This window comes from Rhineura floridana, chromosome 8, assembly GCF_030035675.1.
Source record: "Rhineura floridana isolate rRhiFlo1 chromosome 8, rRhiFlo1.hap2, whole genome shotgun sequence".
Classification (NCBI taxonomy): Eukaryota; Metazoa; Chordata; class Lepidosauria; order Squamata; family Rhineuridae; genus Rhineura; species Rhineura floridana.
Genome location: NC_084487.1, coordinates 39,166,414 through 39,183,438, shown reverse-complemented (window position 1 = coordinate 39,183,438; position 17,025 = coordinate 39,166,414). Strand labels below are relative to the sequence as shown.

At 39.3% G+C, this 17,025-nt stretch overlaps 1 protein-coding gene across 6 annotated transcripts in view; it reads left to right on the top strand.

Annotated features, from left to right (window-relative positions):
• LARGE1 (LARGE xylosyl- and glucuronyltransferase 1) overlaps positions 1-17,025 on the top strand; it is a 583,138-nt gene that overhangs the window by 160,042 nt on the left and 406,071 nt on the right. For all 6 annotated transcript variants that reach the window (XM_061638979.1, XM_061638974.1, XM_061638975.1 and 3 more), the window contains one exon: positions 1,699-1,882. In XM_061638979.1, the coding sequence (XP_061494963.1) occupies positions 1,777-1,882 (106 nt within the window). In that variant the 5' untranslated portion in view covers positions 1,699-1,776. The remainder of the gene's footprint in view (positions 1-1,698; positions 1,883-17,025) is intronic.

The window sequence follows — 17,025 nt, the reverse complement described above, 5'->3', positions numbered from 1 at the left end:
AATGTCTGTTCCAGGAAAACTGGTGGAAAGTATTGTTAAAGACAGAATTACCAAATATATAGAAGGAAAGCCTTGCTGAAGCAGAGACAGCATGGCTTCTGCAAAGGTAGATCCTGTCTTACTAACATTTTAGTGTTACTGAGAGTGTCATCAGACATCTAGACAGAGGTGATCCAGCTGACAATGTGTTTTTGACAAAGTACCTCACCAAAGGTTCCTGAGTAAGCTTAGCAGTCATGGGATAAGAAGAGAGGTCCTCTTGTGGATCAGCGACTGGTTAAGACACAGGAAGCAGAGAGTAGCATGGACAATTCTCCCAATGGAGGGATGTAGAAAGTGGAACATGGTTTGGTATTGGGACTTGTATTAACATCATTTACAATCTAGAAATAGGAATGAGTAGTGAGGTAGCCAAGTTTGCTGGTGATACAAAACTCTTCAGTGTGGATATCGCTGTAGATTCAGAATCGTTTAAAAATAATTATAAAAATAATAAACTTTATAAAAAACGTTTACATTAGAAATGAAATTGATTGGACCAGAATCTTTTTTGTTTTGTTTGCTTAATTTAGATACCACTTCTCAAGAAAAAAAACTTCCCAAAGCTGTTTATAAACCACATGTCAAACATATAATAAAGTACAATTGAAGACCATATAAAACTCCAGAAGAATCTCAGAAAAATATTTCAAAACATTACTAAAAGCCAGGGGGGGGGGTCAACACTAATGCTGTATAATATAAAATTAGAATTATCAAAAAAGGGGGGGGGACAAGTTCTGCAACTTGGATTAAATTAGTTTTAGGCACCACAAACATGTAGGCCTGTTATGTTGATTTCACCTCTCCATTTAATTGTAGCAAACTACAGAATTGTCTGCAAGACACACACACACTGTCCCAAATATATTCAGTTATCAAGCTACAGATACTGAATGAGACCAAGTGCCACAGCAGTATTGAGGAACAGGTCAAAATGATCAAATGTACCGAGTCTTAAGGCCTTTTTACTCCTTGACTTTGCACTTCACAGTAATATACCTGAGATTATAACTAAACACACACTTAACAAGAAGCTGCTGTCTGTTAGGTGACACATGAACCTGGATGGCTGGTGTGTTTATAAATTCTTACTTCCTACATTCACACATTTTCAGTGTATACTTGAAACATGTTAAGTATATACCTAAAGAACATTGTGTATGAAGTGGCTGTTAGAGGATATTGTTCCACTACTGATTGCTACTGCATCTGACTCTTCCATTTTCAGTGCAGTGCTGGTATACCTGCTGCTCTTTGGAAGCGGAGGCAGCAGAACAGGTGGCCCTGTTTTATCTACCCAGGAATACCACCTGTGCAGAGACATCAAGGAGAATGGAGCATTTTCTTTTCAAAGGGCAGCATCAAATTGTTGCTTTTTAGATATAAAATGTATGTCATCTTTGTAGTTGATATGATAAGATACTCTATTGATTTATGCTCTTTCATGATGCTTCTAAGGTGCACATTTATTGTTTTTGACATTTTACCAAATGCTGAAATTGCAACTGTGGTTGTTTTTGTTTTTGTTTTGCAGTGTGCATGACTTATTTTTATCCTTGTTCTGCAGGAGTTGTGGATGAGTTGTGACTTGGTTCCTCGGAATGGCAGGCTGTTAATATGTGCTGATCGTGTATCCTTTACTTCCCTTTCTTTCAGGGAATATGTGGGAGACTGTGGACTTCATGCTTCCGACATAGCAACAGAACCAGATTAGGACTCTCCACTTCTGAGAGAATGCTGGGAATCTGCAGAGGGCGACGGAAATTCCTGGCTGCCTCTCTGACTCTGCTTTTTGTTCCCGCTATAACCTGGATTTACCTGTTTGCTGGGAGCTTTGAAGGTAAGAGGCTGTCTGATTTTGATGGTTTCTGGGAGCTGGTGAGTTTTGGGATTCCTGTTGCTGTCACTTCAGATCTAGCAGCCTTTGGACAGATGGGATGAAGTTGTCATCTGTTGCCTCCCCCATTTTTCCACCCACTCTCTATCAGAAGAAGAAAAATGCTGTTTTGCACTGTGACATTTTCAGTATCTATTTTCCAGATCTCCTAGCTAGGCAACGTATGTGGCTGTACTTATTTTGAGGGTTGAAGCACAAATTGATTTATTGGCATCATAGACTGATTTATCTCAAACTGAAGATTTGGAATCAGATTTTTATATAACGGGCTATCAGAGAAGCAAAATATGCACATATTTATTTATTAAGAAATATCATTACTAAGTGTGGCCCTGGTGTTTTCTTACTCCACCAGCTGCCACCAAATATGTGAAATACTGGGCCACCTAAGGTTAACTATCCTACCAATGCTCACCAGTATTGCTGGGGGGAACGGGACGGTTACTATTTCCACCAGCAAACAGTGGAGCCACCAGTTTCCACTGCTGTGTGTGTGTTGTGTGCCTTCAAGTCAATTACAACTTATGGCGACCCTATGAATCAGCGACCTTCAATAGCATCTGTTTTCAACTGCCCTGTTCAGATCTTGAGCATCCTGTTTTGGTGTGTGATCAATTTCTTCCTGTATTTCTGTGTAAAATATCTCCATTTCCTCTTCTTCTATGATGGTTGTTGGAGCATAGACTTGATGGTAGTTATGTTGATAGGTTTCCCGTTCAGTCTCATTGATATCACTCGCTCAGACCTTGCGTTATAGCTTCTGATTGCTTTTGTTATATCACTGCTGTCTGTTAGAGCAACCCCATTTCTTCTTAATTTCTCATTTCCTGCATAAAACGTTTTGTAGTTGCCTGATTGAAAGTGTCCCATTCCTGTCCATTTTAATTCACTCCTGCCCAGTATTGTAATATTGATATGTTCCATTTCTTGCTTGACAATTTCTAACATTCCCTGGTTCATGCTTCTCACATTCCATGTTCCTATTGTGTATGTTGCACAACTCCAGACTCTCCTTTCGCATCTGTGCACATCATCCTCTGGGCTTCCATTCAGCTTTGACCCAGTGGTGTCATTAGTCACAGCGCTACTTGTACTTGTCCTTTGTTCTTCCCCAGTAGCTCATTGAGTGCCATCTGACCTGGGGTTCTCATCTTCCAGCGCTATCTCATGTTGTATTTTGGATAGTCTATTCATAGGGTTTTCATGGTAAGAGGTATTCAGAGGTGGTTTACCATTGCCTTCCTCTGAGTCTGGATGCATCCTAGTCTGGTGTCTCAGCTTTGACCATTCCACCTTGGGTGACCCTGCTAGGAGTCTAGCCTCTTAGTCTAGACTCCTGACAGCATTGCTCTCAGCATCTTTGGCACCCTCAGACCCCTTCACTATGTTAAGGTGTGCATCCTGGAGGGGGCCACTGCTACCATATTATTATTTTCAAGATCTCTGCCACATATGTCATATATTAAAAGTATCTGCTTCCATTTTCCTTTTGTATCTTCCTTAAGCCACCATCAAGACTCAAACAAACAGTATCTTTCTGCACCTTTTCTTGCAAGCAGTAGCATCGGACAGATAAACCAGGAGACTCGGTTTTAAAAGTCAAAACAAATATGTTACAATGATTAAAACTTAAATAATATATAAAATATTTATTTGCAGGTTGATTATATTACAATACCTATAAGCAGTTATCAGGCTAAATATTACTGTCACTTTAAAGGTGTTACCTTAATGATGCTACATTTACTTGAATGCTGTTGCTTCAAAGAGGTTTCTATACATTTGTTCTAGTTCCTATCCCTATACCTAGAAAAAGGGGGTCAAAGACCAGAATGCTAAAGTATTTTATAGAAAACTGGTTTTATTGCAAGATTTTTTTCAAAAAAGCCCAAACTGGTTTTATTGCAGAATATTTTTCAAAGAAGCCCAATGCATTTCAGCCCCTGATGAAGGCCTGTGACTACAGGCTGAAATGCGTTGGGCTTCTTTGAAAAATATTCTGCAATAAAACCAGTTTGGGCTTTTTTGAAAAAAATCTCGCAATAAAACCAGTTTTCTATAAAATACTTTAGCATTCTGGTCTTTGACCCCCTTTTTCTACATATCGATTGGATGCTCACCACTCTTTATCTGCTGTCCTATCCCTATACCAACAGCATTAGCCAGTTACCCTCTTTAACTTCACCCCCAACCCCTAGTCATATTACCGGCTGGCTAAAGAGGATTTCACCTGAAGTCTTATGTTTTATTGGGTTCCCTTTCCCACAGTCACCTTGCAGGATTTATTAAGTTTTAACCTGAAGAAAAAGAGAGTCCCTGACTAGAGAGAGGACTTCTGCTAAACTGTTGACACAGGGGCCTCGGCTCTTTCCAAAGGACAGCTTTTGGAGTTTTCCTCTCTTTGCAGAATGTCTTAAGCTTCTGCCTTCAGTGCTGTAATGTTTAAGGCATTGTCTCTTGTCTCTTCAGCAGCAGCCAGCCACCAACAGGATTCTTTAGTTCCTAGTCCTTCTCTAGACTCTAGATGCTTTCACTGGCAGCTGCTGCTGCTGCTTCCACTTTCAGACTCCCTGATAGTTGTGCCTAGCCTCTAAAAGTCTTATAGCTCTTTACTGAATTTCTTCATAGACTCCCAAAGACTGTCTGACTGATCCTCAAACAGCACTGAGGCTGCACTTTATATTCTGTTTGTCAATCAGCAAGTTCTTGTTGGAATTTCAATACCTCATTGAGCTTATAACAGGGGTAGGAACCCTTTTGTTAACCCAAGGGTCAGCTCTGGGGATCAAGGGAAATCTCTCTCTCTCTCTCTCTCTCTCTCTCTCTCTCTCTCTCTCTCTCTCTCTCTCCCCCCCCCTCCCTCCCTCCCTCTCCCCCCCCCAAAGGCTTAAATAATCCAGGCTGACTGGAGGTCTGAACAGGAGCCCTCTGCTTAATGCCTGGGGTGGGGAAACTATAACATTCTGTTGCCAGTCTCTCTAGTCAAATGCTAAAAGTGGACCTGTGCAGAATTCTGCTGCCAAATGCACACACTTGTTTAGCTTGTGACAGTGCAACTAAAGTGAAACCCTGTTGATGCCATTTCATGAAGTACTCATGTGGGTGTATTCTGAATCTTCTGTCAATAAAGACCAGGACAAGAAGAGGCACAGACGTGGCACATGTTTTTAAGGAGGCATCTATTGCTCTGTCCTTCCCCAGCTTTTTAAGGACTGGAGTCTAAGAAGCAGCCAGATAGTTTCATGCTATTTGTTTCATCAGGGCTCTCTCTTAGTTACCTGGAAGGTAAGGAAATTATTCCTAGGGTGTTTCTGGACTCTTGCTGTTTTGAAGGTGGGATTCAGGCATATACCAGCAAATTCAGATTGTGTAATTAAAGCTCTTGTGCAGCACACACACTTCAGCATGCCCACTTCTGAAAATGTGGATTTTGTACAGTGATTGGAATAATTCACTGGACAATGTTGTATAACCTCCGTGCAAACAAATCAGAATGGATGTCCAATAAATAGTTGTATAGCCTCATCACAAACTTTGTGCAAGTTGACTTCCGGGAAGGGTGACTTAGCCTGTGCCTGCTTTTGAGACGGGCTCCTGCCTCAAAAGAAGCTTATTCAGATATATCAGTCAGTTTTTTCTTTTTTTTTTTGACTGATTAAACTTCTCCCGGGTAGGGAGAAACGAAGAGATTAACCTCAAAGCCTATTTTTGTTGGGACGACCAGATCTCATTAATTTATGGGACGAGGTCCAGCCGACGAAGGTGGGACGGATTTTTAACAGCAAGCTCTATCTGATAAAGCGAACGTTCACCTTATCTTCTAAGAGAGAACGCACTAACAGGCAAGCACCCTTCTTTCTATATTTTTCTTTTACTTGACTTAAATTGTTGCTGTTTAAAAGAGATTTGCCAGATTGATCAGTTTTTGACATCTCACTGGGGAGCCATAACTTCTCTCTGCTACGCACTAATTAATAGCTTATCTCTGTTTTTGTTGCAAAAAGCTGTCCTGGATTTGCATTCTAAAGATATACACAGAAGAGGGATTTCTATTCCAGATTTTTATTTTGAAAAATATTATACTGTTTTGAGACTACTCTCTTTTTGGTCTATTTTATTTTGACGAATCTGTTTCTTGACGATTGCCATTAATTGTTTCGATCCTGGGAACTGCATTTTGTTTACTTAACTATTGGAGAGATAAGGCTGTCTGCTCTGTTTATACTGTGATGTCACCAAGTTTGGAGTATTAACCCAATTGTTGCTGAAATAAGAAGTGGTTTTCCTATATTTTTCTTTTAAAATGGCAATTAAGAAAGTGGCTGAAAATCTGGAAATAACTATGTTTCAGAAAATAATGGATGAGATTGAGATAATGAAAATTGAATTGAGTAAAATGAAGCAGGAGATTAAAGATATAAGGGTCCCTGTGAGAGAGGTGACCCTGGAAGGGGTCCCTGTGAGAGAGGAGACCCCGGAGATTGGAACAGGGGTCCCTGTGAGAGAGGTGACCCTGGAGACTGGAATAGGGGTCCCTGTGAGAGAGGAGATCCCGGAGATTGGAACCAACGTGGAACAGGAACAAGATTTGGAGTCTATGGACTTTAGAAATAAAATCTATTGTTTGGAACTCAATGCTATCTCTGAAGAAATGAATGAAGATTCTAGAGATAAAGTTATCAATGGCATGGATAATCTTCTGGACTGGAATGATGTGATGGAGCCCAATATAGAGAAAATCTATGGAATTAACTGCAGCCATGTGACAATGGAAAAACTTTTAAGAGATGACCCAGTGTATTTTGGGAGGGAGAACAGAGATATGATTTTGCAGCAGTATTTCAGCAACCTATTCAGAATGGATGGCAAGAAAATATTTGGGATAGAGGTAATTCCCATCAGACTCTTACTATATGACTATGGCTTTGACAGCAAGATTATTATGGAATACTGATAATGGAAGATTGGATATTGAAATTACTGGACTTAACAAGACTACTGAAGATGGAAGATGGAAAATGGAACTAATAGAGATAATAGAACAATGGCTACTGAAATTACTGAACCTAACAGATTCTGATGTGATGGATTAATTGAAATGTTTATTTTGACTATGGTTATGACAATAAGATTATCATAATTAGTAATGAGATGGATTAATCGATATGCTTATCTGGAAAAAAAAATTGATAGATATATTTCTTAAAGAATTGAAACCTCTCTTTGACTTTTTGTGGAAAGAATAAAGTAATGTTTATGAGATTTGATGATTAAGTAAGATAACTACTGGAGGAAAGTGATTTTATAATATGACTTAAGAGACAGGATTGTTATATATTATAGACTTATAACTGATTTGATCTTTGACAAATGGGAAGTCAATATTTTACTCTTTATTTTTTATTTTTGTTTTTTTTTTCTTTTTTTCTTTTTGTTTAACTATTTTTGATTTTGTTTTTTTGTCTTTGAATGTTTTATGATTTTGTCTTGTATGTTTTATGAAAATCTGAATAAAAATTATTGAAAAAAAAAAAAAAAAAAAAACAAACTTTGTGCAAGTTGAAACAGCTTGCCTTAGTCCATATAGTGAAAGGTATCTTGTCTTTTCTCCCATTAACCTTGGGACTGTATTTTGGGGATTATTGTAGACACACAGGTTGAGTCACCGTGTCTCATGGTACTCTGATGACATGAGTTAATACTGCATAATAGGGGTGGCTTCCATATCTGTGGTCAGGGATGATGGGAGATGTAGTTCAGTCCAGCAAAATCTATAGGACTACAGCTTTCACCAATGGAATGTTCCTTTCTTTTCTGATGTAAGCATTACAGACATGCTCTTATGCAGACAAGTTGGCATAATTACAAGTTGGCTGCAACATAGTCATTATGTAAGTGCTTACTAGAATAAAGTGCAATGGTAGGGGCAGAAACTGGTTACTTGAAATCAGAATGGCATTAACATGTTGAAAAGGTTTGATTTCTCCCCCTGTCACTGCCTGCTCTATAATACAAAGCTCTCTGTTTTATCTAATTAGTATTTCCTATCTTCTGTTCCAAATATCTTACAGTCCAGCTGTGGATAATCCCATCTCTCAGTTGCTTAGAGGCATTTACCAATCTGGAACATAAGTGACACTCAACTGGAGACTGAATCTTCTTTTGCTCCTCTTTGAGTAAGTGCAAGAGCAGCAGTCAGTCAAATAGCTTCTGAGAGAGCAGCAAAGATAGCAAGATAGTTTGTCCAGTTTGTGTCTTCTAAACATTCAAAAGATCAGCATTGTGTTCAGATTCTGACATCTTCAGGAAGGGCTGGAAAAGGCTCTTGTCTGAATCCTTAAAAAGCTGATGCCGTAATGTGAACAATACTGAGTTAGATAGACTAAAAGTTGGAATTGGTGTAAGGAAGCTTCCTCCCTCTCTGTATTGTGTTGTCTGACTTGGTGCAAGGCAGCTTCCTCTCTTCCACATACTCTTTCTCTCTGTGTGTTTAAGATATTTTATTTTTAAGATGTTTTTAGATGTTCTTAGTGGTTTTTCTCTTGTTTGCTGCCCTGGGCTCCTTCTGGAAGGAAGGGTGAGATGATGAAGATGAAGATGATGATGATGTGTGTTGTAGTGTCTGAGAAGATATCCCATGATTTAGAAAATGAACCATGAATTGGTAGGAACATTTTTGTAGTTATAACAAAACTTTTGTGATTTTCAAATGTTACAATAATATAAAATTGTTCTAATTACAAAGAAAAAGGGGAAAAAAGTATTGACCAATAAATTGCATTGCTTACAAAATAAATACAAGGTAGCTGTTTTGGCTTTAACATTGTATTCCAGACTTCATTATCATTTCAGCAAGTATCATAAACAACAGCAGCGTTGGACAGCAGATACAAAATATCAATAAATGGTTACTCAACATAAAACAGTAACAAATATGTTTTAAAAAGAGAACTAATTAGCTCCCAGGCTTTTATTTACTAAATAGATGAATCCAAAGACTGTCTTAATTTTTTTATGTATTGAAATTTTTTTAATGTAAATTGAAAGAGATCTAATTAGACTAATAAAAGCAAATTATCAGTGATCAAGAAACACAAAACAAATAATATCTGGATGGCTTTTTAACATTTTTAGTCATTGTGTTCTCTTTTTCAGTTGTTATCCATAAGCAGCAAATTGGAGGAAAATGAAAACATGACCTCTGCCTGAGACCCATGAGAGCTGCTCACAGTCATAGTAGGCAACAGAGATGCCAGTGGACTTTTCCAGGCTCAGGTCTAGAAATGGACCATGGGACTCATTAAAGGTCACTTCCAAAGGAGAGTCAGACTTAAGAAGCTCCTAAATCCTCCTTGGACTTGACTATAGTCACATCTTGGAGGAGGATACCTGCACTCCTGCTAGCCTCCCTTCCACTTCTCTTCCAAGTGGGGCAATTGTCATCACAGGGATAACTTCACCTCCTATGAGCCAGTGGGCTTTACTTCCCATGAGCTGCTAAATTAGCATGTTGGGAAGAATGGGAGGAGAGCTTTGAATTTTCAGTTCTCTGTGCTGCTGGACCTGTTCCTCTTCTACTTGGAAGAGTGCTTAGAAAGAGGTCTAGCGGGGGCTGATGGAGACTAACTAAGGTTGGCATTCCTCTGCACTCCGCTCCCCATTTTGGCTTCAAATTTTTGGGGTGGTGGTGCATAGTTCAAATCAATCCCAAGTTAAAATACAGAAAAACCTGTGGAAATTGAACATCTCTAGTAGACATAAGAACATAAGAACATTTTATTAATTGTATTTTAATAATTTTGTAAGTCGCCTAGAGTGGCCATTTGCCAGATAGGCGACGAAGAAATTAAATTTATTATTTATTATTATTATTATAAGAAGAGCCTGCTGGATCAGGCCAGTGGCCCATCTAGTCCAGCATCCTGTTCTCGCAGTGGCCAACCAGGTGCCTGGGGGAAGCCCGCAAGCAGGATCCGAGTGCAAGAACACTCTCCCTTCCTGAGGCTTCCGGCAACTGGTTTTCAGAAGCATGCTGCCTCTGACTAGGGTGGCACAGCACAGCCATCATGGCTAGTAGCCATTGATAGCCCTGTCCTCCATGAATTTGTCTAATCTTCTTTTAAAGCCATCCAAGCTGGTGGCCATTACTGCATCTTGTGGGAGCAAATTCCATAGTTTAACTATGCGCTGAGTAAAGAAGTACTTCCTTTTGTCCGTCCTGAATCTTCCAACATTCAGCTTCTTTGAATGTCCACGAGTTCTAGTATTATGAGAGAGGGAGAAGAACTTTTCTCTATCCACTTTCTCAATGCCATGCATAATTTTATACACTTCTATCATGTCTCCTCTGACCCGCCTTTTCTCTAAACTAAAAAGCCCCAAATGCTGCAACCTTTCCTCGTAAGGGAGTCGCTCCATCCCCTTGATCATTCTGGTTGCCCTCTTCTGAACCTTTTCCAACTCTATAATATCCTTTTTGAGATGAGGCGACCAGAACTGTACACAGTATTCCAAATGCGGCCGCACCATAGATTTATACAACGGCATTATGATATCGGCTGTTTTATTTTCAATACCTTTCCTAATTATTGCTAGCATGGAATTTGCCTTTTTCACAGCTGCCGCACACTGGGTCGACATTTTCATCGTGCTGTCCACTATAACCCCGAGGTCTCTCTCCTGGTCGGTCACCGCCAGTTCAGACCCCATGAGCGTATATGTGAAATGAAGATTTTTTGCTCCAATATGCATAATTTTACACTTTTATAATTTTATAATTATAATTTTTATAATTTTATAATTTTAGACAAAAGTAGATGGACAAATATACCAGGTCAGACAGACTAAGGCTGCAATCTGATTCATGTCTACTCAGAAGTACGGTCCATTGGGTTTAATGGGACTTACTCCCAGATAACTGTGTGTTGGATTGTAGCCTAAGGCAGCTTCCTCTTTTCCTTGAGAGAAATGGGTGGAAGCTCAGTGAACACCCTTCAGCAGGCATGAGCCAGAACCAGTGGCCTCCCCAATGTGGTTAGGCTACAACTCCTGTCAGTTGCATCCAACATGGCTAATCTGCAGGGAGTTGTAATTTAACAACATCTGAAGAGCAATGGGCTGTCCATCCTTGCAATAATAGAACTAGACCAGCTTGTCACTACTGCTGTATCTTCCTGTGCATACCAATAAATTAAGGTTATGGTCCTGGTCAGCAATGAGTTTTTCTGGAGAGTAAATGAGTCAGCGCTGCATTTCCCACCTCTAAAAGTGATCTTCTGCCATGTTCTGTCACTATTGATGCCACTTTCCCTACTTCCTGCCTTTAGCTTGGCAGCTTGGAAAATGGATTTGGCTTAGGGTGGGGACTCTAGCTTCTGACCCTTATTGTATGGTTAAACTACTCATTTGCATTCGTTTAGTCTACCCCAGTTTCTGAGCTTGCCTGATGTTGACAGGCTCTGACTTGACAATCTCAGCGTCACTCACCGCCACTCTTCCTTTCTCTTGCCCTTGCAAAGATGGTTGTTTCCTTTATGAGCTGGGAGGATTTAAATTTTCCAGTCTTACAATTCAGCACCTTGAAACCCAAAGGAGATGAAGGTCTCTCATCTGTTTAGCTAACATCTTGAAGGACAAAGCTAATACTAAAGCATGAAAAAGAGAATGAGGTTTATTCCCTGGTGCATGCATAAGCAATATTTGAATGAGCAGTGATTCAAAGTAACTTTAGTTTCTGTCGGATTGAGAAAGGAACTGAGATGTCTCTCTAAGACTAAAACACTGATCTCATATAACCTGATTCTCCTTCCACCTGAGAATTGTCTGTGGTCCCACTTCTGTGTTAGAATATGCTTGCACAACTTTTTTGACTCACCAATTTGAAAGCAGCCTACCAGCCATGTGTTACATTCTGCCAGGAACTGTACAACTCCTCACCCAATTTTTCAATCCCAGGCAGGTAGCAAAACCAGAAGTTTTATTGGGCCCTTGGTGGATAACATTATTTAACTGGTGGGTTATATCTGACTTGGTAAATCACACATTACGTTGTCCTGCTGCCCTGGGCTCCTTTGGGGAGGAAGGGTAGAATATAAATTTAAATAATTAATTAAAATAAATAAATAGAAGAAGAAAAAAGTACCCTCCCTGGCTTGAAGTAATGACTCATGAAACTGCCTTCTATTAAATTAGACTTTTGGCCCATCTAACTCAGTATTGTCTACTGTGCCCAGCCGTGGCTGTCAAAGGTCTTGGAAATTCTTTCTCATTACTGTAACTGGAGGTACCAGGGATTGAACCTAGTACCTTCTGTGTGCAAAGCATGTGTTCTGCGACTGAGCCAAAGTCCCTCCACACAGTCTGAGTGTCCAAGTAATAAAAATAGGGGGAAATCCCAAAAAAAGAAATAAAAATAGAAAAAATTAAACTGAATGGGTATTCAGGTGAACATACATAATATTTTCAGTGATTCTCACTCAAACCAAAATAATAATAATAAAGAGTAGCTAATAAACATAACCTGCAGTTTTCACCACTGATGTAGGGAAACTGAAGACTGGGAAGTGGATAATGGATTTCTTATTGATGTTTCATGCCACTCCTTAGATTAGCATCTTTACTCATCCTCCCAACAATTCTAGCAAATCCTTGGTTTGTGGTATCGGAGTGTGGAGAGTAGGGAATGGGTTACCAACAGGAGAGGATTTGGGTTCCATTTATTTATTTACTTATCATTTTATGGGATTAATTAGCTTCCATTCAAAATAAAATCTTCCTGTGGCAACATTTAGAATTATTTAAAGCTATATAAAATACAATATACGATCATGATAATAGCAACAGTAAAAACATTACAAATACTTCTGTATTATCACAGCCAAGTTCAGGGAAGCACTTTTCATGTGCCAGTTGAAAATTGCATGTTAACTTTCTAAGGGAGTGTTGCATAATGACTCCCCTCCCCACATTCCCCTTCCTAAAAAACCCTAGCTCATTGTATGTTGTGGTGTGGTCAGTTTTATTACAGGGGTTGAGATGCACAACATCCATGACCAGAAGTGAATTGTAAAATTGTTGGGATGTGTAAAACCTGATTTTTGGAGCCCCAAACTGTTTGTTGTGAGGACAAAGCATGACTGTTGCTAACACTTTGGGTCAGCAAAAGGGAAGAGCTGCCAGCCAAAGTGAGTGTGAGTTGTCCACTTTTAATCCATATACAAGTAAGAAAGGGTTGGTAGCAGTCTAAATTCAGCTTGCTATGATGCTGACTGATCTGTGTATGCCTCCCTAGGGAAGTACAAAGTTTGTGCAGTTGTGTCCAGAGAACGTCTTTCTGTTCTTCATGATATCAGCAAGCCTTAATCCCCCTCCCTCCACAAAACTGGAGGAGCAAATTTCATTCAATTTTGAAATATAGTTATTTTCACCCTTGTCTATTTTAGTGGAAGATCAACTTCTCTGACCTAATAACTATTATAAAAACCAAAAATAATTCTTCAGGGAGGATCAAAGGGATCCGTTTTAAATAGCTGTTTAACATGTCAGATACTATTCATGCAAATAAGGATTTAATTTCATCACTTAATAGCATCAGTATATTAGGTTCACCAAATAAAACTTGCAATTAATGTATAATGAGCTGATGTTTACTAGTAATCTTTTATGCATTAAGAATGGAAGGTGTTTACTCTTCAAAATGCTTACATCATGAGCACATTAAGGCAAAAAAAACCCCACCTATTTTAATTTAAAGTGTATAAATTACCAGTGTGGAAGTTGATGCTTATTCAAGTAACCTTAACTGAACTTAGCTATGCATATAGTTATGAATAAGATACTGCTTATTACATTTTACCGTACTATTTTTCCAAGGAGATCAGGGTGATATGTGATTCTTCCCCTCCCCCAATTAATCACAAGAACCCGGGGAGGTAGGTTAGACTAAGAGATTGTGACTGGCCAGGGTTACTCAGCATTCTCCATGGATGGGTGAAGATTTGAAATCAGGCTTCCCAGTCCTTGTTAGTCTAACCCAGGAGCTTGGGCTAATGGAAGTTGTAGTCCAACAACTTCTGGAACATACCACACTGGCTGCCGTTGGTCTAAACAGACTAGGTCTCCTTTCCATTCCTCTGCTTGCCTATCTGACTATCCTTACACTCTCTCCATCTGTCTGTCCATTTCCCATTCTTCTCTGCCCACTACAATACTTTAAAGAGGAAACTACTAGGCACAAAGGTACATAGATATATATGAAGCTGCCATATATTAAGTCAGACCATTGGTCCATCTTGCTCAATATTCTTTATACTGTCTGGCAGTGGCTCTCCAAGGTTTTTTTTTTATTATTATTACATTTATAGGCCCACTCTTTTTTTTCTTCATTATAGAAACCCAATGTGGCTTACATATGGTTCCCAGGCGGTCTCCCATCCAGGCACTGACCAGACCTGACCCTGCTTAGCTTCAGCAGGGTGTTGGCCTCATGTGCCTTCAGACCATAGACTGGGACAGGGCAGGGTTCTTGCCCACCCGTATCTGGAGATGCCGGGAATTGAACTAGGGATCTTCTGCATGCAAAGCAGATGCTCTACCACTAAGCTATGGCTCTTCCCCAAGGTAATTCTTGTCAGTTCTCTCCAGCCTGTGGAAAGGGTGTTATAGCAGCTGAGAGGCTAGGATAAAATGCTGTTATTCATACTAAACGGGCCAGCAACCAGCTACCACAAACTCACTAGGTTTCAATCCACACTTAGTTTTGCTTAGAGGAGAGTCATTTAAATCAATGGGACTTAAATTACAAATCCCATTAATTTCAATGGGTCCTCTAAGCATGACAAATGCTGGATCCTACTGACTTTTGTTCATCAGATTAAATTTAAATTTATAACTGGGCTGAGGATGATTCTGATAAAAGCGTTCTCAGATAACTTGCATTGAGTTGACCTGATTAACCCCTGAATTGAGTACCAGGCAACATTCCTTCCCTCAAAATGTTAAATATAACAACTTCCTAGTATATAACTTCTTTCCTGCAATCTGTTTCAAAGGTTGTTTTTTAAGGTAACTCTCAAAGGAAAGATCATAGAATATTTTATATGAGCTGGAGTACAAATTTCTTGTCTATATATACATAATTATTGCTTTCAGCAGCTCTAACAAACATTCTTTGAACTTTTGCCAATATGCAGTGAAGTGAGTAAATCTACAGTCTCACCTGAATTTACTGTGTGGGGTAAAGTCGTTTTATGTACATCTAAAGTGAGACGGAAGCGTTCTTTTTTCAGTGGAAGTAAACACTATGTACTATCACAAGCCTAATGGAACTTGGGGCTACTTCAAATAAGATGGGCACTTATATAGAGACTGCTTAGAAATCCTTCTCTGTGCCATCTGCCCCATCCAGCATGCCAGTTTGTAGCCTGCTGTGTGTTGTCCTCTGTTGTAGGAGTTGCCTGTTGTTGATTTGTGGAAGCACAGAGATAATCCACCTCTGGAGTGCTGTTGCGTATGTTAAGGTGGTACATGGAAACTAGCTTGCTGTTTGGAAGAGTTGCCAAAGAAAACAACTCCAAGTCACTAGCAAGGGGCAGCTGTTCTTTGAGAAATGGCTCTAGGGAAGGAGTTCTTAACCTGTGGCCATGGACCCTATGGATGGGCTTCAGGAGGGTCCATGAACCAAGAAAAAAAATTCCAATGCAATAAAATTGAATTAATTTATTTATAGCTATAAAGTCTATAGCTTTTGTCAGATTCTCAAAGGGGCCCATGACCCCACAAAAGGTTAAGGAACATTGCTCTAGAGGACTTTTAGCATTCCAGGATTTATGTCCAGTGCTAGCTCTAGAGGTTCTGCCTCTCCTTATTGATATGTTGAGAGTTCATTAGTTTTCCAGTTGCATGTAGATGATGAGGATAATATAATTAAAATTACATATATATTGCATTTCATTTTAAGAAGAAATACTAAGACAGTTCATAAAAGCCAACAGCAATATAAGAATCAAACCAAATATATATCAAATAAACCAAATACACACACACATAAACAACTCCACCCCCCCCCAAATAAAACTGGTGTACAATTCAGCAGCAAGAACCAACCTGGACCCTGTGTTTGGCATCTGAGCCTTTCTTTGTGTGACCCCCTGTTGATGGTACACTCTCCGTAGGGAGGCACACCTGGCACCATCATTATCTTTAGATGCCAGGCAAAAACATTTGTCTTCTCCCAGGCATTTGGCTCTTCATTTTGGCTGCTTTTTGGTGGGTTTGATGTTGTAGCCTCTTTTAAGGGATGGGCTATTCCACCACCTTTTATTTTTAAGTATTGCATGTTTTACTTTTTATTGGTTCAACTTTTTATATTGGTTTTAATCTTTTTATTGATTGTAGGTCACTTTGGGTTCACTTTTGTGAAGGAAAGCAACTAATAAATAAATGCACACATGCATGCATGCAATTAAAACACATAGTAAAACAACTACAGTAAAACATCCATAATTTAAATATATATCTAGTTTAAACATATTTAAAGGGAAGCTTTTGCAATGGTGATTGCTAGTTACATCTTTTGATTCTTCCTGGAGTGTTCTCACCTTCTGTGCCACTAGCTCGTTTTGGTCACTAGCTTTCATGAATAAATTGATGAGACATCTAAGAGCGCTTAAGATGCCAAACAGAAGATTACTTTTATTCCACATGGCATTGTTTTATTTCATATGCAGCCAAGAAGGATAATGATGTGTCAGCCACCCACAATTCATGGGGTACTCTGGAAGGACTTTCTGGTCTAAGAACACTAAATGTTATAGAATAGCAGTGCAAGCTACCACTTTCATGAATGCCTGGTGGCGAAATTCTGAGGCATATATGGTCCTTCTGATGCAATCCCATTTGTTGGTAGTAGTTTATTGGAAAATGATCCATAAAAAAACCCAAAATTAACGGGAGGGCAATATTTATCTATTATTTATTTATTAGGCCAACCAAAGCATCACAAAATAGTGCACAAGTTTTTGAGTTCTCGAAAACTCTTCATCGAACTCGGTGTTAAGGAGAGATAAAAGCTGATGGTGTTAAATCTG